Here is a 25,694-nt window from a genome sequence, read left to right on the forward strand (position 1 = left end):
GTCTTCTCTCTGATTTCCCCTATCTCTGATCACTCTTTTCTAGTGCATTCTCCACTCTTTAGCTAAAGGAGTATTCTTAAAACACATATCTGTATATCATTTCTCTTATAAATCATGCATGGCTTTTCCACCATCTTTAAACTCAGGTTGGCCCACAAAATCCTTCATAATGTGATATTTACCTTTCCTACTTTGTCTTTTGCCACCCTCTATGGTCCTGTCTCATTGAATTACTTTCAGTTATCAAACAAAGAGTTGGTCATGTATTTTTAGTCCAAATTTTCAAGACATATTTAAGACTGAATGGGTCACCATTAATAATTACAAAAGGATTACAGGTATAAACCAGGGTTATTCTTGGCAAACCAAGAACCTGAAAATAGATTACATCCTCACATACCTCTGTGCCTGAGTAACATGCAATGGTATATACATGGAAATTTCTTCCCCCTTTTTTTGCCTATCAAACTCCCACTCATAATTCGAGTTCTAATTCAAACATTACTTCCTCACTGAAGCCCTTAGATATATGCCCCAAATGCAATGCTCAGCACATTTCCTTATAATTCTTGACATAGTTGTCTATCTTCCTCCTCAGACTGTGAACTTGAAGGCAAAAATCAAGATTGATTCAGTTTTTAAAATCCCCCAGTGCACTGCACATTGTCTGGAAAAAAAGGATGCTCAATAAATATTCAACTGAGTAGCAATATCATATCCATTTGACAAATTAGAAAACTGGAGCTAGTTGATATTATAGCCAAGATTGCAAACTCATTATTTCCACCTCTTTTATAATATAGCAGTAGTTCTCAACCAAGGGAAATTTTGCCTCCCAAGGGACATTTGGCAACGTCTGGAGACATTTTAGGTTGTAGTACCTAGGGAGTGCTATTAGAATAAAGTGAGGACAGGGCATAGATGCTGCTAAACACCCTAAAATGTATATGATCCACCCCCCCTCCCCGACAAAACAAAGAATTACCCAGCCCAAAATGTCAATAGCACTGAGATTGAGAAATACTGCAATATAGAGTTGAAGGGATACATCTGAAAAGTGGAAGAACACATCTTTGAAAAATATCAAAAGTTAATTTCTCAAAGAGAGGAAAAGCATGATAATATCAATGCTTAAATGCCATGTTTTGTGAATTGCAGTAGTTTTTTGCCACTGGTAACATCTGAGTAGCTTCTTCTTCTTACTTCTCAGGTAAAATAATTATGGGCAGGGCTGAAATCACAGGCTTTGGGAGCACTGGGTCATAGTTCATAAGGAAAAGCAAACAGCATAAGCAGGTTTTCATAATGTTATTTAGGAGGTAGGAAGGCTTGAATCTTCTGCAATATTCAGTAAGTGGATAAGTTAACTCATTTTCCTTGGTCAGCAATGAACAACTGTCATCCCATTGAAATCACAATGGTTGTTGTTTAGTGCTTTAAGAGCAACCATGTGCTTCTAAGGCAGTGAGAAGTATAGAGTATAGTGATACGAGCATAGGTTTTGGCATTTCACAGAATGGAGTTTACTCTTAGGACTGTTACTTGATAGTTGGCTGACTTTCAACTAGTGATCTCTCTAAACCTCAGTGGCCTCAAGTAAAATGGGTATGGTAAGTGGTTTTAATGATCAAATGAAATAGTGTATTTAAAGTACTTAGCACCATGCCTGCCTGGCACATAGCAGGTGTAATAAATATTATTTTTCTGCCTCTTTTCCCTTACCACTTTTTCCCCCCCATCAGAGCCATCAGAAGGATTAAACAATTAACAATCCCCATTTTGAATCACAGAGAAAAACCTTAAATCTTATCATACCAGACCCTTTGTAAGACAAATTCCTAACCTCCCCCTCCAACTTCCCCTTCATTTTTTTTTTTAATCCACTATGTCCAGACTATTCTCCAAAGAGGTGTAGCTGTCAGGGGTCTGTGAACAATATAGGTTCCTGGAGTTTGGAGAGTGGCAAGTAGGTGACAGTCTACTGAAACCCAATGGGGATCCCTATATTCCCACACACATTTCTCTTGTGTATAGAGATAGCCTTCGATGGTTGGCTGTCCTGGAAGTTTGCATGTCTGGGGAGCTTCTTTCATCCTTTTCTTAAGTTCTTCCATCTCTTCCCGAGTACTGGAGAAATGATTTCTTGTCTGTTAAGACATTATCATCATAATTATTATCATTATCACCATTATGATATGATATTATGATATCACCATTATCACCATTATCATTATCACCATTATCACCTTATTAAAAAGCATTTATTGGTCAGAGATCCAGTGCAGAGTTTTCTTGGTTTTCATTATATGCTACAACACAGCAGAAAACAAATGTTGAACGGCATAGTGACGAGAAAATAATTTTATGGAGTGTAACAGTACTAAAGACTAAAAGGGAAACAGAAACATAAATAATATAACAATAAAACACATGTGGGAGACTTTTATTTTCTAATGGGAATGACATAAGGCTCCAATAAACAAGGGCTCTTAGAATTCTGAGCACCAGACTGACTTTCACTTTACAAGAAGGGAGACTATAAAGAAGGTTCCCAAAGATAATATTATCATGGCAACTTTTACGTTTTGCCTCAAGTAAAGTTACTGCCTATTTGACTCTGAATCAAATTCTAGCCATTAGGATAAAATACATGACAATGTACTCTTTGAAGATAGATCAACTGAAAAGTTATGTTTTCATATTCATGAAAAAAAAAGCTAATGGTAAGAAATAATATATGTACAACTACACAACTAAACACAATAGCAAAACACTGTTTGAAACATGGGTAAGAAAATCACTAGAGATAGGTCCTTAGCATCTAGCCTCAAGATTGTTATGTCAGTCAAAATGGTGATCTGGGCTGCCCTATCTTTTTGGGCCTACTCTACTGATCATCCTGTGAATGAATTCATCATATACATAGATACAAGGGGTTTTATTAAATTCATACTTCTCAATTTCTTTTTTGAGGAAGATTCAAATGATTAACCTGGTTATAGGGATATTTTATAAATCCAAAGACATGGGCTCTCACATTCTGGTGAAGGTGAGTACCCAGCAAAAAATTTAAAAAAACTACTCTAAGTCAAGATCCTCCTAAACAACCAAGTGAAGTTTATGTCCACTACAACTTACCAACCTATTTCATATAAAAATACTCTGTAAATTTTATGCAATGTAACAACTAGTCCAAAATCACTATCTCAGTGATGCCTTCTCTAACTGCACCAGGCAGTCAATGTTCTACTTTCTGTGCTGCTTTAAAAATTTTGGTCGTAACACTATTGAAACACTTATCACAAGGAATTATGATGTGTTCCAGTGTTTATGTCTCCTTCATGCAAGAAACTGCATGTACCCTGAGGAAAGAAAAACTAACATGCATTATTATGGTATATCCAGTGTCTTGTAAAATGTCTGGCACAAAGTATATATTATATACATAAGTATTCATTAAATGTAGTTAAATAAATGAATGAGAAAAAATATATATGTTACAAAGATGGGAAGACTGTGCCTATGCCATCTATAAGAACTAGCATTTGAAAGAAGGTGAATAAAACCTTTAGATATAATTTATTTAACTCTAGTATTTAATGAGAAAAGGAAGAGAGGGGAAAATGGACATTTGTGGTCATAAAACTCTTAAGTGTCTAGACCAACACGGAAGTAGCATAAGACCTGTGCTTAAACAAGCCCATAGCTGGTTTCTGATCTGGAAGAGATGTGGTAAATTAGCAACATTTAATAAATATTGGATAGATAGAAGTATTAGTGGGTGGAGGGGTAGGTTTGAGCAACAATAAGCCTCAAAGACTGCGGAGAGTTGAAACTGAAAGAGCAAGAACAGTCTAGCGCACAAAAATATTTGTGACCCATACCAATATGTCCTGACAAATTGGCTAGACTGCAATAAACTGGGATTTCAAGGTTAAAGTTATTGAGGCTAAAATCCAACTGGAATGTGGGGACAGGTGAAGAAACCCACATGCAAACTCACATTCTGCAAACTGAGCTGGAGCTGCTGTTTGTATGGGAGAAAATCCTGTGTGAGCTCTACAGTCAAGCTGTTGGAAATGAAGAGGCTATGAAGAAAGGCCAAGACCTAGGGAAAACATGTAAAAATAACTTTATCACCAGCATCTTCTCATTATCAAATAAAGGAAAAAGAAACATGGAAAATAAATTCCATAGCGTTACACGGTATAGTGTTAAAAGTAATCATGAAAACAAAAACAGGTGTACATAAAGCCATTCTCTTATTAGGTTAAGCATTTACACTGGAATTAGTTCCAGAAAATAAGAACTACCAACAAATTTGTTCATTCAGATCCTTTTCAGATAGCATATAAAACCATTCATAATTTGGATAGTATGGGAATAGACTGTGTCTTTTCTCTTTATATCTTCAGAATTGTCACCGAGTAGGTGCTCAATTAATATTTGTTGAATAAACAGATAAGTGAATAAATGAATAAAGTAAGATTCTGTACCTTAATGAATACTGTCATAATGCTAAAATATTCACAGAGTGTGAACCCATTTTTGAGTTAGAAATGTTTCAGGGGGGGTTCAGAATAAGACATACAAATTATCAATCAAACATTTTTAATGTGAAAAATATTCAACCTCAATAATCAAATACACATAAATAAAAACAAAGAAAATATGATTTCAGCTATCAAAAACAAACCTTTAAAAAATAATACTCAATTCTGCCAATAGTAAAGTGTAATAAGAAGTAGTAATAATTGTTCTATTCTTTTTAGAAAATAAACAGGTAGGTGCATATAAATATGCACACAGATAACACCATATGCATATAGACATGCATATATGCATAAATACAAAAACAAACTATATATATGTATATATACATAAATACATATAAAAACTATGTACATATACACACGTATGTGCTGCATATATATGTGCATGTGTGTGTGTATAAACGTATATGGGTGTGTATACCACATACATTGTCATATACATAATCTTTCTGTTTCTCTCCCAAGCTTTCTCATCTCAGGAAATGACACTACTACCCACTCAGTCAAGCCAGAAAGAATCATCCCTGATTTCTCTTCCACTCACATCTGAATCCAAATTGTGTCAGTTTTATCTCCAAAACATAGGTCTAATCCAGCCATTCTTTTCTTTTTGAATTTCCACCACCCTAACCGAAACCAACATCTTTTCTTGCCTAGACCACTGTAGTAGCCTTCTAACTGGTTTCCTCACTTTCACTGTTGGTCTTTTTTAAGCCATTCTCCACACAACAAAATCAGCTCATGTCATATTCTGTTTAACACTTATCAGTGGTTTTCCACTACACTTAGACTAATATCCAAACTTTTTACCATGCTTACAGGTCCTGTGCCTTCCTATCATACATTAATTACTTCCTGCCCCTCTCTTTTTCTATTGCCAGTATCTAGAGGCACTAATCTTTTCATTCTTCAAGCACACCATTCTTTCCTAACTTAAGGACTGTGCACATGTGTTTTTCTGTGTCTGGAGTATTATTTCTCCATTATTCATGTGGCCTCACCCTCTCTTTCTTTAGATCTTACCGTAAATGATACTTTCAGAGATCTTCCTTGACCATCTACTCTAAAGTAGCTGCCCATTCTTGTTATTGTTTTAGCCATTATCACAACTTATAATTAATTTTATTTATCTGTATCCTTGTTTCCCTTCTGTCTACCCAATACGAATGTAGTCCTTATAAAGAGAGAAACAGAGTCCATCTTATTAATTATAGAATACCCAGTGTTTAGCACAGTGCCAGTCATAGAAGTTCAATCAATTTTTTGTATAAATGAATACACACTTGATTGCATACATATATATACAGATATATACAAATGTGAGCACAGATACACGTGTACATAAATATACATGTTCATGTGCAAAACATATACATGTAAACACATGTTCACACATGTGTACACACACACCCACATATCTATAAGTACAAAGGCATACATAAATAGAGAAAGAAATACTGTAGATACACAGAAAACTTAGAAGGAAAATGCCACAATATTAACAGTGATTACCTCTGTTTTGGAAATTTATTATTTTAGTTTTATTTTTCCTATAGTTATTTTTAGCTTTTCTGCAATAAAAGTACATTTTTTATGCTAGAAAATAAAAGTTGTTAAAATTCCACATAGTTGTCAAATCAAAGCACATCACTTTTATGCTCAAAGAGATGTAAGTAGAAAAAAATAAAGAAGATAGAAGTAAAAACAGTACAGAAGTAAAAACAGTACAATAGGAAGTCATTAAGTGCAAGGGACATGAGCTTGTAGCACATTGACTGGTATGTGATAGGCCCTTTAGAAGCTTTATGAAAGCATGAGAGCAAGGAAGGGAGGAGAGCAAGATAAAATGAAGGGTGACAGAGAAATCAAAGGAGGGAGAGAAGGAAAGAGGAAGCAAAGAAAGAGAAAGAAAGGAAATTCATAGCTAGGGAGACAAAATGGGAAAGAAGGGACGCTTGGGTGGCTCAGTCAGTTGGGTGTCCGACTCTTGGTTTCAGCTCTGGACATGATCTCCTGGTTTGTGGGATCAAGCCCCACATTGGGTCTATGCCGACAGCATGGAGCCTGCTCGGGATTCTCTCCTTCTCCCTCTCTTTCTCTGTCTCTCTCTCAAAATAAATACATGAACATTAAAAAAAAAATGGGAAAGAAAAGAAAGGCAAGAAGGGGTGGTAAGGAAGAGAAAATGTTAGTAAGAAAGCAAGAACAACACAAGCTGGTGTGTCTATTTTCTTGACATTCATTATTAAGCATTAAATATCCTTCACCATCTTTGAGATTTCAATTTTATGATCAAAGTTCTCTGCATTTACCAGGAATTTGGTAAATATTTTTACACTATTCATCAACAGATAGAACTTACTGGCTCCACAATATTGAACTTCTTGGACTCCTGAACTTCCTGGATTTGATAAACATAATCAAGGGAGGACTCAAAGAAATTATGCCTCTCTTTGTCCACCTGGAGGTCTGCCTGTAGAAGAAGAGCAGCAAAAGTCACATAACAGCATAATCATTCACATAAGTCACTGCTTATGCACTCAACAGAATGCTAGAGCTAGGAAATAATTTAGCCACCAAGTAGTGATCTTACTCCTTTATTTTACAGATAGGAACTATAAGCCAAGAAATAAAAAGCGATCAATGGGAAACTTCTGGTTTCTGGTCGAACAATTAAAAAGCCTGCAAGTTATCATAACCATCCTCACAAAAAAACAATGCTGAACAAGTTGAAAATCACAACTTCTCTTAGAAACAACAGAGAATTGAAATCAGAGGGAAAAGAGCTGCCTCAAATATTGGATAGACAGGTGAAAATGGAGAATCAGAGCTTACAAGAGCAAAAGCCCCGAAGCAGAAACCCGTTGCTATAGCCGGTATCAGACTATCAGTTATTTAAGAACAACTCTATAAGGAAATCCAAAGACAACAGGGAAGACAGAAACAAAAATACCACAGGAAATTTTGGCCTCTGAGAACAATATCTAGAATAAACCAAACATAGTCTAACAGCAAACTAAGTACAGCCTAACTCCTATCTATATAAACATAAAGCCTCATGCTAAAGACCTATTTACTTCAGTTCCTTTTACCCAGAACATTACATCTGGCTTTCAACAAAATATTACAAGTCATACAAAAGGGGAAAAGACAACAACAACCAGTTTGAAGATAAAAAACAAACATAAAAACCAAACAGATAAGGCAGAAATACTGGATGGTGGAATTACTAGACAAGAAATTATAGTGAGGGCTCTAATGGAAAAGGAGGACAATACACAAGAACAGATGAGTAATACAAGTGGAGATATGAAAGGTAAGGGAAATAATCAAAAGGAAATGCTAGAAATAAAAAACATTAGCAGAAATGAAGAATGCCCTTAATGGGCTTATCAACAGACTGAACAAGGCTAAGGAAAGGATCAATTGACTTGAAGATATGTCAATAGAAACTTCAAAAACTGAAATGCAAAAAGAAAAAAAGAATGAAAAAGATGGAGTAGTGTATTTAAGAGGTGTTGGACAATTATAAAAATGGAAGATACGCATACTGGGCTTTCTAAAAGGAGAAGAAAAAGAGGAACATAAGAAATACTTAAAGTGATGACTAAATTTTTTCCAAAATTAGACAGATAAGAAACAAAAGATTGAGAAAGCTTAGAGAACAATAGTATAAATACAAAAAAATTACATGTAGGCATATCATATTCAAATTGCACAAAGTCAAAGGCACAGAGAAAATCTTGAGAGAAGCAGGAGAAAACCTACCTTATCTAAAGAGGAGCAAGAATAAGATTTCTCTTAAGAAACCATGCAAAAAGAAGAGAGTGGAGTGAGATGTTTAAGGTACTGGAATAAAATCACAAATTTATAATTCTGCATCCAGTAGTTATTTTTCAAAAGTGAAGAAAAATTAAAGATTTTCTCAAATAAAAATTTAAGGAATGTTTGAGGTAAACTTGTGACTGAATAAATATTACAAGGAGTTCTTCAGACAGAAGGAAAACTATATAAATGAGAAATGTGTACCAAAAGAAAGAAAAGAAGAGTACTAGAGAAGGAATAAATGAAGGTAAAATAAAATCACATTTTTTCTTATTTTTAACTAATCTTACAGATAAGAGTTTGTCCAAGATAATAATTGTAACAACGTATTTGGTGAATATAGATTATCAAATAGTGGAATGAATGACAATAATATTATAAGTGACTGAAGGGAGCAATAGGAAATATTCTGTTATAAGGTTCCTGTACCACACATGAAGAAGCATAATGTTATATGAAAGCATAAATGGATTAATTGTAAATGTGTATGGGAAACCAGAGTAACCACTAAAAAAGTTTTAAAAAGTATAAATCATATATGCTAGAAGAGGACATAAAAGGGAATCATACAATTTTAAGTTAAAAAAAGAGAAGGCAGATAAAAAATTAAGACAAAAATAAGCAAAGGGTAGCCAACAGTAACAAACATGGTAGATATTTATCCAACTATATCAATCACTTCAAAGGTCAATGGCCTAAGCACACCAATTAAAATGTAGAGACTGTTGAGAGTGCATGAAAAATAAGAGCCAACTATATGCTATGTATAACATATCACTTGAAATATAAAAGACATAGACTAAAAGTAAAGGTATGGAGAAAAAAATTCCATGCCAACAAGAATCAAAAGAAAGCTGGAATAGCTATATTAATTTCAGAAAAAGGAGACTTCAGAGCAACAAAACCTGTCAGGGAAAAAGAAGCATAACATAATGATAATGGTAAATTCTCTAAGAAGATATAACCACCCTTATTGTGTAATAGGACATCAAAACATGGGAGGCCAAAAACTGATAGAACACCAAGGAGAAATAGGTGAACCCACAATTAGAGTTGGAAATTTCAACCTTCCTGTCAGTAATTGAGGCAGAAAATCAGTAAAGACATAATCGAATTGAACAGCACCATCAACCAACTGGATCTAATTAACATCTGTAGAACATTTCATCCAACAACAGCAGAATACACCTTATATTCAAGCTCACTCAGATCACCATGATCAACCACGTCCTGGGACATACAATATACTGGAATAAATTTACAAGAACAGGAATGATGAAAAGTATGCTCTCAGACCACAAATAAATTACACTAGAAATCAATAACAAAAAATAGCTGGAACCTGCCAAAATACTTAGAGATTAAACAGCACATTTCTAAATGACACATGGGTCAAAGAAGAATTCTTATGAGAAATTAAAAAGTATTTTAGACTAAACAAAAATGAAAATATAACTTAGTATTTGTGGATGAAGTGAAGGCAATGCTTACAGGAATGTTTATAGCATTAAAACCATATATTAGAATAAAATAAATCTAAAATCAATAATTTAAGCTCCCACCTTAGAAAAATAAGAGCAAATTAAAACCAGAATAAGCAGAAGAAAAGAAATAATAACAATTTTTAAGGAAACCAATAATATTAACAATAGGAAATAAACAAAGAAAATCAACAAAATCAAAATCTGGTTAATTTAAAACATCAAGAAAATAGATAAGACTACAGCCAGATTAAGAAAGAAAAAGAAAACACATACATTTAAAATGCCAGAAATGAGAAGCGCCCATATGTCTTAATCAGTTAAGGATCCAACTCTTGATTTTGTCACAGGTCATGATCTCATGGTTTGTCAGATTGAGCCCCATGTCAGACTCAGTGCTGATAGCACGGAGCCTGCTTTGACCCTCTCTAGTTCTCTCTCTGCCTCGCCCCCACTCACGCTCTTTCTGTTTCCTTCTCTGTTAAAAATAAATAGTAAATAGCCTTAAAGAATAAAAAAAATGTCAGAAATGAAAGCAGAGTCATCACTATTGATCTCATGGATATTAAAAGGATAACAAAGGAGTATTAATAACTCCATGCCTTAAATTTTGATAACCTAAATCAACTAATTCCTTGAAAGACACAAGCTTCCAATACTCACACAGGATGAAATACACAATCTGAATAGATTTATATTTATTAAAGGAATTGAATCAATAATTAAAATCCTTCCAAAAAAGAATGCACTAGATGGGTTCACTGGTGAATTTTACTAGATATTTTAAGGAAGAAATGATACCAAATTTTTACACTCTCATCCAGAAAACAGAGGCAGAGGGAATATTTCCTAACTCATTCTCTGAGGCCAGCATTACCCTGATACTAAAACCAGACAAAGACATTACAATAAAGGAAAAGTACAAACTAGTATCTCCAATAAACATATATATAAAAATTCTCAATAAAATATTAGCAAATCAAATCCACCAGGGTATAAAAAATATACACCAGGACTGCATGTGATTTATTTCATGTATGCAAGGCTGGTGCAACATTCAAAAATCAGTTGATATAATTCATCACATCAACACCTAAAGAATAAATATTAAATGACAATACCAACAGATATAGAAAAAAATATTTGACAAAATCCAACACACATCCTTTGAGAAAAACTTTCAACAAGTTATAATTATAAGGGCACTTCATCAACTTGATAAAGACTATCTGTAAAAAACCTACAGCTAACACCGTGTTTAATTTTGAGAAACTAGATATATTCCCGCTAACACCAGGAACAATTCATATTCAAATCATAGTGGAATTCTAAGCAAATGCAATAAGACAAGGAAAGGAGATAAAAAGTGTATAGATTGGAAAGGAAGAAATAAAACTATCTTTTTTTTCCACACATGACACAATTGTGTGTATAGGAATTCTCCCCAAAAGTCAACAAAAATCTGCTGGGAGTAATAAGTAACTAGATAGCACAACTGCAGGATACAAAGTTGATATAAAAAATCAATTGTTTTCTTACATGCTAACAGTGGACATTGAAATTGTAAATTAAAAACACCAAACTATACAGGTGCCTGGGTGGCCAGTCGGTTAAGTGTCTGCCTTCAGTTCAGATTATGATCTCATAGTTCGTGGGTTCAATCCCCACAACGGGCTCTGTGCTGACAGCTCAGAGACTGGAGCTTGCTTCAGATTCTGTTTCCCTCTCTGTCTGCCCCTCCCCTGCTTGCACTCTGTCTGTCTCTCTCTCAAAATTAAATAAACATAAAAAAACTGAAGTATTTGTATTAGAAGAAAATTTGAAATGCTTAGTCATAAATAAAAAATTTATAAGATCTATATGATGAAAATTATAAAACCAGTAAAGTAAATCAAAGATCTAAATTTATGGAGAAATATTACATGTAGATGGATAGAAAATATTATCAAGATGTCAGTTCTTCACAACTTGATCCATAGCTTCAGTGTTATCCAATTCAAAATTAATGCAAGCTATTTTCTGGATATCAACAAAGTGACTCTAAAGTTTATATAGACAGGGAAAAAGGCAAGAAAAGCCAACACAATATTGGGAGAGAAGAACCAATTGAAGTATTTACACTATCTGATTTCAAAATTCCCATAAAGTTATCATAATCAAAACAATGTGGTACTGGTGAAAGAACAGACAAATAGATCAATGGAACAGAATAGAAAGCGTGAAAATTATATTTACACATAAATATAGTCAATTAATCTCTGACACAGGCGCAAAGGCAATACAATAAAGCAAAGATAAGTAGGCATATACTAGGACATGATTTAAGATACTGTTCTGACTCACTATAGTAAAAACAAAGACTATTGTCAAGTTTAATAAAACACTACAGATGATGCACTAAGATTTTTCCTTTTTATTCTTTCATTTTACAAAATGTAGGGCATGAATCACTAAATTGATATCATGACCTACTAAATGAGTGGCAACCTGCAATTTAAAAATTACTGCTCCCATGAACAGTATTAGCAGATAGCTCACCAATCTTATCCCAGAAAATAACACAAAACAGATATTGTTTTCTAGTACCATATTTCTTGTATTCGAAGGACCTACTCTTGAAACATCTTTTTAAAGGGTCACCTTTATTTTTGCCTCAATGATCCAGAGGTCAATGTAGATATTATGTAAGAAAATCAGGATCATAATCTTCCTTCATTGTTTCTGACACCAGCCCTAGATTCTGAGCATCTACTTCATCCCCCCAATACTTCTTAAGGTAAAGTCTTTATAGAAACTGGTTGGGGGGCGCCTGGGTGGCTCAGTTGGTTGAGTGTCCGACTACAACTCAGAACTCAGGTCATGATCTCGTGGTTCACAAGTTCGAGACCCGCAGCAGGCTCTGTGCTAACAGCTCAGAGCCTGGAGCCTGTTTCGGATTCTGTGTCTCCCTCTCTCTCTGCCCCTCTGCTGCTCGCACTCTGTCTCTTTTTCAAAAATAAATAAGCATTTAAAAATTAAAACAAAAACTGGTTGGGAATTTATCTAGCCAGGGCTATGACTCAGGTTGTTTACCTGCAGAGATTCTCATTGGACCAGAAATGGCTTATGAAGTAATGAAAAAAAAGGGACTGTTTAAATATCTATGGAAGTTAATAAAATGAAATACAACACAACTGTGGGGGAAAAATTTCAGTATGTGTGCTACGAACCAATATTCAAGGTATATTCTTAGGTTAAAAAGAGTAAGATAAGCACACTGTGTATATTAGCCTTCTAGACTTCTGGAAAGTTTCACAAGCTATTAGTAATGGGAACTGCCTCTAAGGAAGAGAAAGAAAGGAACGGGAATCTTGAATGATAAGGATTTAATATTTTCTATACCTTTTTATAGTGTTTGAAGTTTTTATTTTGTGTATATACATACTTTATACTTTCAATTAAAAATAGATAAATTTAAATAATATAGCAAAGATAGTCTTTTCAACAAATGGTGCTTAAGCAACTGCACATCATCGTGCAAAAAATTAATCTAGAGACAGACCTTAAACTTTTCCCAACAATTAATCCCAAATATATCATAGAGCTAAATGTAAAAATCAAGGCCCTAAAACTCTTAGAAGATAATATAAGAGAAAATTCAGGTGACCTTTGACTTGGTGATAACTTTTTGGATATAACATAAAAACATAATCCACAAAAGAAAAAAACTGATAAATTGGATTTCATAAAAATTAAAAATTTCTTCTCTGTGAAAATCTTGGTTAAGAGAATGAAAAAACAATCCATAGACTGGGAGAAAATCTTTGCAAAACATATCTGAGAAAGGGCTGGTATCTAAAATAGACAAACAAGCAGCATTATCAACAATAGCCAAATTATGAAAAGAGCCTAAGTGTCCCTCAACTGATGAATGGATAAAGAAGATGTGGTGTATATGTATATATACAATGGAATATTACTCAGCTATCAAAAGGAATAATCTCTTGCCATTTGCAATGTCACGGATGGTGCTAGAAGGCATTATGCTAAGTGAAATAAGTCAGTCAGAGAAAGACAAATACCATGTGATTTCACGCATACGTGGAATTTAAGAAACAAAACAGATGAATATAGGGGGAAAAAGACAGTGAGGCAAACCATAAAACAGACTCTTAACTATAGAGAAGAAACTGAGGGTTGTTGGAGAGGAGGTGGGTGGGGGGATGGGCTAAATAGGTGATGAGTATTAAGGAGGACATTTGTTGTGAAGAGCACTGGGTGTTATATGTAACTGATGAATCACTAAATTCTACTCCTGAAACTAATATTATACTGTATGTTAGCTAACTAGAACTTAAATAAAAACTTAAAACAATACAAATTCCAAGTTAAAATTTTATTTTTTACACCTAGAAAGTTGAAATAAATATCTTTTACCCCAAGGGGTGTGGAGAGGGGGGGATAAAACAAACAAAGAAGTAGTAGGGTATCTTTTTTTTTACATTTATTAATTTTTGATTGACAGAGAGAGACAGAGCACAAGTTGGGGGGTGAGGCGGCAGAGACAGAAGGAGACACAGAATCCAAAGCAGGCTCCAGGCTCTGAGCTGTCAGCACAGAGCCTGACACAGGTCTCCAACTCACAAACCGCAAGATCATGACCTGAGACGAAGTCGGATGCTTAACCAACTGAGCCACCCAGGTGCCTCTAGTAGGGTATCTTTTAAAAAAATAAGAATAAAATAGACAAACAGCTCTTAAAATGAAACGATAATAATCCAATTAAAATGGCAAAATATATGAACAGGTACCTTACCAAAAGAGATATACAGATGGCAAAAATGCATATGAAAAGATGTTCAACAGAATATGTCATTACAGAAACGAGGATTACAATGAGAGATCACTACATACCTATTAGAATGGCTAAAATCCAAAACACAGACAACACCAAATGCTGACAAAGAGAGCAACAAGAGCAATAAGAACTTTCATTCATTGATGATAGAAATAAAAAAATGTAGTCACTTTGACAGACAATATGGAAGTTTCTATAAAAAACTGTAAGAAACTAAATATACTTTTACCATACAATCCAGAAATTGTGCTTTTTGGTATTTACCAATATTATTTGCAAAGTTATGTACACAAAAACCTGCATTCAAATATTTACATAAGCTTTATTAATAATTCACAAAGTTGAGAGGAAGCCAAGATATCCTTCAATAGGTGAAAAGATAAACTGTGGTAAATACACACAATGGAGTATTATTCAGCACTAAAAATAAGCGAGTTATAAAGTCATGAATAGACACAGAAGAACCTTAAATGAATATTGCTAAAATAAATAAGCCAAAATGAAACTGCTACATGCTGTATAATTCCAACAATAAAACATTCTGGAATAGGCAAAATATGGAAACCATAAGATCAACAGTTGCTAGCAGTTTGGGGGGTGTGGCTGGATAGAGGGATGAATGGGTGGTGCCCACACATATTTTGGGCAGTGACATATTTTCTGCATGATAGTGTAATGGTGGATTTATGTCATTACACATTTGTCAAAACCCCCAGAATGTATAATGCATTGGCTCATCATTCATGCAAATGTTAATAGTAGGGGGAACTGTATGCTGGAAATTAGGGATATATGAGAACTCCGTACTTATAATTCATCTTTTCTGTAAACCTATAACTGCTCTAAAAATAAAGTCTCTTAATATTAAAAAAGTGACCCAAGGTCCCCCAGATTATTTTTTTAATGTTTATTTATTTTTTAAATATGAAATTTATTGTCAAATTGGTTTCCATACAACTTCAGATTATTTTTAATTGAAGAAGTTCAAAGGCTGTATCCTTGCTCTTTAGTAAAGTCACCAGGGACCTCTACATACAGCAACCAAACTACTAGGACATTCCAGAAGCTTTCATTGTAAAAGTCTCCAAAAGAACAACTTTTGGACTGTGCCAAGGGTCCCAACCCCCTAGAGAATTGGTAATTCACTAGGAGGACTCAAAGGACTCCAGCATATAGTCATACTCATGGCTAAGATTTATTTTAGTGGAAGGATATGAAGCAAAATCAGCATAGGGAAAAATACATGGGATGAAGTATAGAAGAAACTAGGTGAAAGCTTCCAAGAGTGTTCCTTTAGTACAGTCACAAAAGACACAGTTAATTCCTTCAGCAACAAGTTAACAACACATGTGCAATATGGTCTACCAGGTAAGCTCTTTAGACTCAGTGCCCTAGGTTTTTATTAGTGCCTGTACACAGGTACTGGCTGCTGAGCATATACCAAGACTCCAGACTCCCAGAAGAAAATAAGACATTCAACATAAACCACATTGTTTGTACAGGCAGTCTAGGCACAGTGAGTCATTCTTACCATTTAGGAAAAATTTTATATCTGTGTAAGAAACTGCCCACTAGCCTAGTTCCCAGATACCAGCCAAGAGTTAATATTATAGTCGGATTTTCCTAATCAAAGTAGACTCAGGCCTTTTATGTTAACTCTCTTCTAGCTAGGAACCCAAAACAGAATAGATGGAAAAGGAAGAAAACAAAGGTATGCAGAAGAAAAATGACAGAAGACCCCAGAATAGTACTTCATTCCAGTTTATGGAAGAAAAGTAGTCCTTCACTTTTTCAATACTAACTCTATCCACCACTGAGGATAGATTTATCACCTTGAAGCACCTTACATGATGTAATGGACACTCACCAAATCACATATCAGCTTTGCCACAATCTATATAACCTTGGACAAGATGATTTCTAAGAAATTTCACAGCTCATGTCTATGACCTTATTCAATTGAATATCTCTTTTTATACTTGAATCTATCTTTTACTTGATCTATTATCCAACACACAGAACCATTCTTCCATTAAAAGCAGTTTTAATCAGTTAATTCCTTTCCTCCCTTCTCCAGGGCCACCCTTGTGACTTAGACCTTTTCCTCTAGATCATTGTAATACTTTCCTAAACTGATTTTTGTTTGTTTGTTTGTTTGTTTCCAGTCTCTCCCAGGTCTAATTCATCTTATAACCTCATACAGTTTAAGATTTCTAAATCAGAATTCCACTCATATTGCTTATACAACCAAAAGGTCTTGTTAATCTTCCCAGAGCCAATAGAATTCAAGACAAACTCCTGAGCCTATCACTCCATAATATAGTCTGAACTTTCCTGATCATATTTTGTCTTTCACTACTCTCCAATAGTAATGAAAATTCTGGTCATACTATTTCCCAAACGTACTCCATGTTTTCCATTCTTGGGGCCATTGCCCTCCATGTGAAAGGTCCATTTCTCCATTTCTATCTGTCAAAGACTTCACTTTTTGTTGAATGACCACCTCAAATTGAATGGGCCCCATTATTTTACAAAGGCAAATCTCCACATCCAAATGTAAGTTTTTTATTCTCCAAACACCTCCCCACCCCTATAAGGATACCACATACAGATACATGTTACAGTATGTAAAAAATGCTACTTGTTTAAGTGTCATGTGTGAATACATGTGTGGAATTTTAGCATTCCAATTATAAGCTATAGAAGGACAGGAAGTATGTCTCATTGTCTCTCTAGTACTGTTGAACCCAGCTTAATGCCTGGCATGTGGTATGCATTCATGGAATAGTGATTTATTTGAACTAAAGTCCCTGAAAGCCCATACAAAAAAAGTTAATGTTGGAATATCTTGGGGGGAAAAAGGAGAAGATCTGCTCCTGATCTACCAAATACAGTACTAGTCTAACTTTATCCTCATGTGGATTTTGGAATCAAAAACAGAACTGAAAGGGACTCTGGAAATCATTGTATATCACTCCTCCTTTGAAAGAAAAAAAAATATGTTATCCAAAGTCACACCTTGAAAGACAAGAAATAACAAGTGTTGGCGATGATGTGAAGAAAAAGTAACCCTCATGTATTATTGGTGGGATGCAAAATGGAGCAGCCACTGTGGAAAGCAGCATGAAGGTTCCTAAAAAAATTAAAAATAGAATTACCACATGACCCTGTAATTCTACTACTGGGTATTTAGGCAAAGAAAATGATAACACTAATTCAAAGAGATACATGCACCCCTATCATAGTTGCAGTATTATTTTCAATAGCTAAGATAAGGAAGAAACCTAAGTATTCATTGATAGATGAATGGATAAGGAAGACGTGGATTTTGGTATAATATGCAGCCATGAAAAAGGATTATATCTTGCCCTTTGTGACAATATGGATAGCTCTGGAGGGTATTGTGCTAAGTGAAATAAGTCAAACTGAGAGAAATTAATACCATATAATTTTAGTCATATGTGTAATCTAAGAAACAAAACATGAGTAAACAAAAAGAATAAGACCTATAAATAAAGAGAACAAACTGATGGTTTTCAAAGTAAAGGAGGGTGAGAAGGATGGACAAATTGGGTGAAGGGGAGTTGAAGAGATAGAATTCTACTTATGGAATGAATAAGTCACAGGAATAAAAGGCAGAGCATAAGGAATATAGTCAGTGATACTATAACAGTGTTGTATGGTAAAATTTTATTTTCTCAAACTTACATGTTATTGTTTACATAAAAAGTATTTATATATTAAATTATTTATTCTAAAGTCCAAAAAACAAATGAACAACAACAACAAAAAAGTCACATAGTTAGTGAGTGGAGGAGCTAGTTTGGGAACTCAAGGCTCCTCAGTCCCAGGCAAATGGTTTTAACTGTAAGACTACTATTATAGTGGTTCCCTGCTGAGGCAGGGTATTAAGGAAAACCTTGTAATAGGAAGATACCAATGTTACCAAGGCATATCTGGCAGCAGAAGGTAGGAACAGGCTTTTTGAACATACCTCTTGTAACTGAGATTCTTTCTTCTTGGAAGACAGATGTAAGTGCCGATCCAGCAAAGAATAAAATCTTTCACCATCCTTTTCAAATTTCTTTTTCCGTTCCTAGATGTGGGAGAGAAAGCACAGATTAAGATGTCTATAGTTTTTAATTCACTCTGCTCAGAACTGAGAATGAAGGATGCAGTGTCACATTCTCCATATTTCTAGTCTCTGGAAAAAACAAATAAATAGAAAATTTACTTTTGCATTGGTCTCAGCAGTTTCGATTACCTCAAATATAACCCTAAACCATTCCACCTAAACACAGGGCAGTTCCTATTGGTACAGTTGATGGCCCTGGGAGCTGCTGCTCAGAAAATGGCACTTAAAATGGCTCTGTACAGTTGTTACTTTTTCTTCCTTCTAATATCTTTCTTTTTTTATGTGCATTAACTACTCATTCATTTTTTAAAAATAGAAATAAGGAACAATGGTGAACTAAATATATGCCTTTAAAAGTCATATACAATGCATTTAGACAGCTTAATAAGCAAAACATTTCCAAGGCAATAGGAACCTTGGACTGCTTCTATAAGTTATGAATTCTTTGGTATTGTTTAAGTATTTTACTACTGCATGTTAAAAGATGATGTTTAAAATGAGGAAACAATCCTGGAAAGTGTGGCTTGGAAAGCAAGAGTCAAAAACTTTACAGGAGGATGCGCCTGGGTGGCTCAGTAAGTTAAGTGCCCAACTCTTGATTTCGGCTCAGGTCGTGATCTCATGGTGTCATGAGGTCAAGCCCTGTGACAGACTCTTCAGTGCTGGACATGGAGCCTGATTAAGATTCTCTCTCCCTCTCTCTCTGCCCCTCCTCTGCTCGCATTCTAGTCCTCTTTATCTCTCTCTCTCAAAATAAAAGTATGAAATTTAATTAAGCTCTCTGCCTCAATAAAACTTAATTAAGCTCTCTGCCTCAGCACAACTGGAAGTCACACAGCACCAAAGGAGCACTAACAATGTCCATTTGTCACATACTAATACTGACACTCTGCAATCCTCTGAACATCATGCTGGGAAATTCATGGAAACAGCTTGTACTGTGTCATGGTAAATCCAAATTCACTGAGCATCTACAGGGTGCCAGTTACTAGAAGAGGCACAGCAAGGGACACACAGGAAAAATAGAAAAAAAAAACATCCATTATTGATTTCTAGAGGCAATCTGTTCCTGGGCAAGAAGCTTAGACCGTTTGTGACCTCTGACCTGTAAGAAACATGCTTTTTTCCAAAGGTAAAGAAGCAGAGAGGAAGCTAACATTAACTGAGGCTTACAACAGTCCAGGAAGTATGCTATATACTTATAATCCATTATTTCATTTAGTCTTCACAACCCTGAGTAGTAGATATTGGAAAGGAACTTAAGTCAGTAAGGGGAAAAGAGACTAGTTTTGTTCTAAGGTGGTTGTTCCAGAATAAGAAAGAGGGTAGCGAAGGACAAAACCTGGATGTAGATAGAAAGTTGTAGAAGGTTCACAAGACAGGAATTGTATTTGCTTTGGTTTATAGTATGTGCAAATAATGAATGTGGGAAATCTAGGAGATATGATAAAATCTGGGCAAAGTTTTCTCAGTTTTGATGGGATTGTTTTCTTTCATTCACTGTTTATTCCGTTGCCGTATGGTATGTAATTCTGTGTAATCTGTACAGATTTTGTGTTTTACCATGATAATTTTCTGTGCTTTGTATTCACTTTGTTATGACCTTGATTATGACACAACAAAACAAAAGTCACTTACGAAAGAGCTCGAGTTCTGTCTCCCTAGTTCTTTACAGTCTTGTTATGTTTTATGCTTATTTTTCAAATGAGGAGACAAACATTATTTCTATCTTGTATGTTCAAAACTCCTGTTTTTTTATGGGTTTGTTTGGCTTGGGTTTTGGTTTTATTATTTGGCTTTCCCAAAATGAATCCTAAATGTAAAAGGAAATAAAAGAAGATGAAACTGTAAAAAAAAAAAAAAAAAAAAAAGGAAAGGAACTTAAGGATCAAAAAGAAGAATTAACTTATTCAAAGTCATATAATATACAGATCTACTTGATTTATTACATACAGTCTAATAAGGCCCAGATGATCATGAGAGGAATTGCACTCAGGAGGCCTGTAAATAACCAGGAAACCTTGTGAATAAAACTCAAGTAGGTCTACAGCCCTAGTCCAAACTCAGATACCAAAACACAATAGAAATATTCACACAAAACATATAGGTAGGACAAACTGTACCTCCAGCTGGTAAGTCTATTTAAAGTAGCAATTGTTTGAAGAGAGCATTAGATCCAGAAAAAGTCAGTGACTTCTCCAGGAAAAGATAAAGTTCTGTTGGTCATTTACCCCTCCAATTCCATTTTTGAAATAAAAACTATGAAATATAATTCATATATCATAAAATTTACCCTTTTAAAGTAGACAATTCAGTGGTTTTTAATATATTTACAAAGCTGTATATCCATCATTGCTGTTTAATTCCAGATTATTTCCGTCACCTAAGAGAAATCCTATACCTGTTAGCAGTCATTTCCCCCTTCTCCCAAATCTGCCCCCCCAGAAGCCACAATTTTTTTTGTCTCTATGGATTTGTATATTCTATAGATTTCATATAACTGGAAGCATGCAATATGTGACCATTTGTGACTGTCTTCTTACACTTAGCATAATGTTTTCAAGGTTTATCCATGTTGTAACATGCATCAGTACTTCATTCTTTTCGTGGCTGTATAATGTTTGACTGTATGGATACACCACATTTTCTCTATAAATTCATCAGTTGATGGACATTTGAGTTACTTCCATTTCCTTGACTGTTATGAATAGTGCTGCTGTGAACATTTATGTACAAAATTTTCTGCAGTCATGTTTTCAACTCTTTTGGGAATACACACACACACACACACACACACACACACACACACACACCACACACACATATATATGCAGTGGACTTGCTGAGTGATATGGCAACTCTATGTTTAACTTGCTCAGAAACTGCCAAACTGTTTTCCAAAGCAGTTGTATCATTTTACATTGCCAACAGCAATGAGTGAGAGTTATAATTTCTACACATCCTCACCAACACTTACTTATCTTTTTGATTATAAACAACCTTGTGGGTGTTAATTTGCATTCACTGTGGTTTGACTTGCACCTCTCAAATGATTAATGATGTTTTTTCATGTATCTGTTGGCCCTTTGTGTATATATGTATATATATTTTTGAGTTAAAAAATTGATTGTATAATTCTGAATACTAGCTATGCTGTATTTTCTCCCATTCCTTGGATTGTTTTGGCACTGTGTTGATAGTGTCCTTTGAAGCATGAACATTTTTAATTCTGTGAAGTCTAATCAGTCTATTTCCTTTGATTTCTTGTGTTTTTGCTGTCATATCTCAGAAACTGTTGCCTGATATAAGGTCATGAAGATTTATACCTATGTTTTCTTCCAAGAGCTTTATATTTTTTGGTTTTTATTTTTGAATATGGTGTAATATAGGGCTCCAACTTCATTCTTCTTCATATGGATGTCCAGTAGTCCAAGAACCATTTGTTCTTTCCCTATTGAATTGTTTTGGCATTCTCACAAAATATCGATTAGCTATAAATGTATAAATTTATTTCTGGACTCTCAATTCTATTATATTAATCTATATGTCTGTCTTCTTCATGTCAGCACCACACTCTCTTGATTATTATAGCTTTGAAGTAAATTATGAAATTAAAGATTATGAGTCTTTTTTTCAATATTTCTTTTTCTATCTTGGTCTTCTATGTGGACTTTAGGATCACCTCATCAATCTGTTGAAAATGGCCAGCTGAAATTTTGGTACAGATGGCACTAAATCTGTAGATCAATTCTGTGACTATTATCATCAATAATATGAAGTCTTATAATTCATGTACATAAGATGTGTTTCCATTTATCCTTCTATTTATTTAGATCTTCTTTAACTTGTTCCATTAATGTTTTGTACTTTTCAATGTACAAGTGTTGGACTTTTTTTTTTCTAATTTACACCTAAGGAGTTCCTGGATGGCTCAGTCAGAGGAGCAAGTGACTCTTGATCTCAGGGTCATGAGTTCAGGCCCCATGTTGGGGGTAGAGATTACTTAAATAAATAAAATGCTTTTAAAATTTAAACCTAAGTGCTTTAATCTTTTGATGCTATTATAAATGGGAATTTCTTAATTTAATCTTGGGACACCTGAGTGGCTGAGTTGGTTCAGCATCTGACTCTTGATTTTGGCTCAGGTCACGACCTCATGGTTCGTGAGATCAAGCCCCATGTCACGTTCTGTGCTAAAAATGTGGAGCCTGATTGGGATTCTACCTCTCCCTCTCTCTCTCTCTGCCCCTCTTTTCCTCTCTCTCTCTCTCCTGCTCTCTCTCTCTCTCAAAATAAACAATTAAATATTAAAAAAAAGAAATACAATTTATCAACAGCCATTATACCATGGCTCAAGTCCAAGCCAATGCCTACCATAGGTTATTCCATAGATAACATGAACTAAGTAATTCATGAGCATAGGTAGGATCCAACCCTTAAATACGCATTAACTAGATACGGGTTAGCTGTTTTCAGCATAGCCAGAAAGCAGTATAATGTGTTCCCTATAATCTCCTCAACCAGAAAATAGCTATTTGATTTCCCACATATTAGCCTTCCTCTCACCTCTCTTGACTTGTGGAGTCTTGAGTAATCCTCTTTGCCATCCTTAGCTTTGCTGGACAAAGCTGAAAGCCAAACCCACAACTTATGATCCCAACATGATAAGCTGAACCCACACAGAATCAGACACTGAATAGAGAAAATAGACCCAGGAAACTTTCCTGCAGCATTACACTCATAATGCCCAAGTGATCACTTAAAAAGCATTCATGTGTAAGACTTTTAAAACTTCATTTATTCACATGATCATTTAGTTCCATGCAGTAAATTAAGAAATGCAGCTATCCCCTGTCACCTTTCTTCTATTTCCCCTTCTCCAGAAATAAACTTTTTCATCTCTAAGCCAATTATTCTAGTATTTGCTTTAACATTTCTAATATCTCAAAATAAAGGTTTACATTGCTATTACTAATTCTTAAGTTTTGTGCATTATCTATTAACTTCCAAAAAAAGATGAGGATTTAGCCCTTTCCTCTCCTTGTCTCATTATCACCACCATCTCTTTTGTCCCCCAACCCAAACCCATGTCCTGATACTCCTATTAAACTTATATTGCAATTTTGCTTTGATTCATATTCAATAATTAAATTATTATGACCATCTAAATATTACTTATAGATTAAACATGTAATACAATATTGTTAATGTTATTTTCCTGTACAACTAGATAACTATCAAATCATCTTAAATACCTTAGAAATTGATATAAAGATGGGCAGAACAAACTCCACAATTAAAAACAGAGAAGAGGCCACATGAAAGAAGGTAGAAAGAATGGAGATGTGGTTTGGGACAGAAACAGATCATAGCTGCTGCAGTCCAAGAGAAGGGTGAGAAACAGACTAGCAAATAAGGAAGTTCACAGGAAAAATGTATCCCTATAGCAATAGGCTTAGAAAACAAGAGGGGACAAATTTCTTGCATTCTTACAACCAGCGAACCTTGAAGCCTGGAGCTTTAAAAGTCGGCAGGCTTGTCTGTGATAGAGCCCGGAAGGCATTGTTCTGCTCATGGAGAGAAGACAAGAAAACAACATAGGGATAAACAGCATGAAAACAGCAATCTGAAGACTTTGGGGCACACAGTGGGGGAGATTATTTGTTCATCTTGGAGCACACCACAGAGAGACAGCATTCCAAGAGAGAACCGTCTGGGAACAAAGGAACTGGCCAGTACCATTTCCATGCCTTGCACCTCAGCATAGGCACACGACCATATGCAGGAACCAGTGCAGCACCAATACTCCCTACCTCACATGCTTACACCAAGCTCCCAAACTCTGGTGGAACCACTGTTCCCAGTGATGCTTACCTCAGTCCCAATGTTTTGGGGACCTGCCCCCTGGAGGATGGCCCAAATTCCTGCTCAAACCATGTCTTCCAACACGGGAGTTTAGCAGAGCTTCAGTTCCATGAGTGGGGGTGACAGGTCTCATTTCACAATCAGAGCAGAGCACACCTAGTTAAAATGTACTACATTCAGGCCAGGGACTACATACTGCATGCATCAGGCAAAGAAAGTCCCTGCATACAACTGGCCTGAAGAATAAAGCAGGCAGAACAAAACAGCAGAACACATGGAGAAAATATTAAAGACACTCCTGGAAATGCCAGGCCCTAGGGAACAGGGGACACTACACAGTAGGGCACTACAGGACTTCTTCATAAGGCCACTAACCTCAAGAATAAAGATGTAGCTCACTTTCCTAACACAAAGAAACAGGCACAGAGACATAGAAAAAAGAGAAGACAGAGAAATTTATCCCAAATGAAAGAGGAAAAGGCCATGACTAGAAATATAAAAGAAAAAAAAAGAAATGTAAAAAAAAGTTATAAATAACATATATTATAGATAATTTAAAGTAAAGATCATAAGAATAATCACTGTACTTAAGGAAAGAGTGGAAAACATGACTGATACTCTTAAAACATGGATAAGAAATAACACAGCAGAGATAAAGGCTTACTAAACAAAATGAGAAACATGACTGATAGAATGAAAACCAGGCTGAAAGAAGCAGAGCAATGACATAATGACCTAGAAGACAGAATAATGGAAGGCAATTAAGCCTAACAAAAGAGAGAAAACAGAATTATGCAAAATGAGAAGAGACTTAAGGAACTCAGTGACTCCAGTAAATGTAAAAACATTTATATTACTGAGGTACCAGAAGAAAATGAGATACAAAAGGGGGCAGAATATTTATTTGAAGAAATAATAGCTGAAAACCTTCCTAATCTGGGGAAAGAAACAGACATCCAGATTTAGGAGGCACAGAGAACTGCCATCAAAATCAACAA

At 35.1% G+C, this 25,694-nt stretch overlaps 1 protein-coding gene across 1 annotated transcript in view; it reads right to left on the reverse strand.

Moving 5' to 3' along the window:
- The window catches only part of OPHN1 (oligophrenin 1), a 564,403-nt gene that overhangs the window by 256,110 nt on the left and 282,599 nt on the right, over positions 1–25,694 (reverse strand). Inside the window, exons 6-9 of the mRNA XM_042974015.1 lie at positions 18,691–18,792; positions 6,916–7,026; positions 4,004–4,108; positions 2,018–2,147 (exon numbers count right to left, since the gene is read on the reverse strand). Of these exons, the coding sequence (XP_042829949.1) occupies positions 2,018–2,147; positions 4,004–4,108; positions 6,916–7,026; positions 18,691–18,792 (448 nt within the window). The remainder of the gene's footprint in view (positions 1–2,017; positions 2,148–4,003; positions 4,109–6,915; positions 7,027–18,690; positions 18,793–25,694) is intronic.

This window comes from Panthera tigris, chromosome X (genome assembly GCF_018350195.1).
Source record: "Panthera tigris isolate Pti1 chromosome X, P.tigris_Pti1_mat1.1, whole genome shotgun sequence".
Taxonomy (NCBI): Eukaryota; Metazoa; Chordata; class Mammalia; order Carnivora; family Felidae; genus Panthera; species Panthera tigris.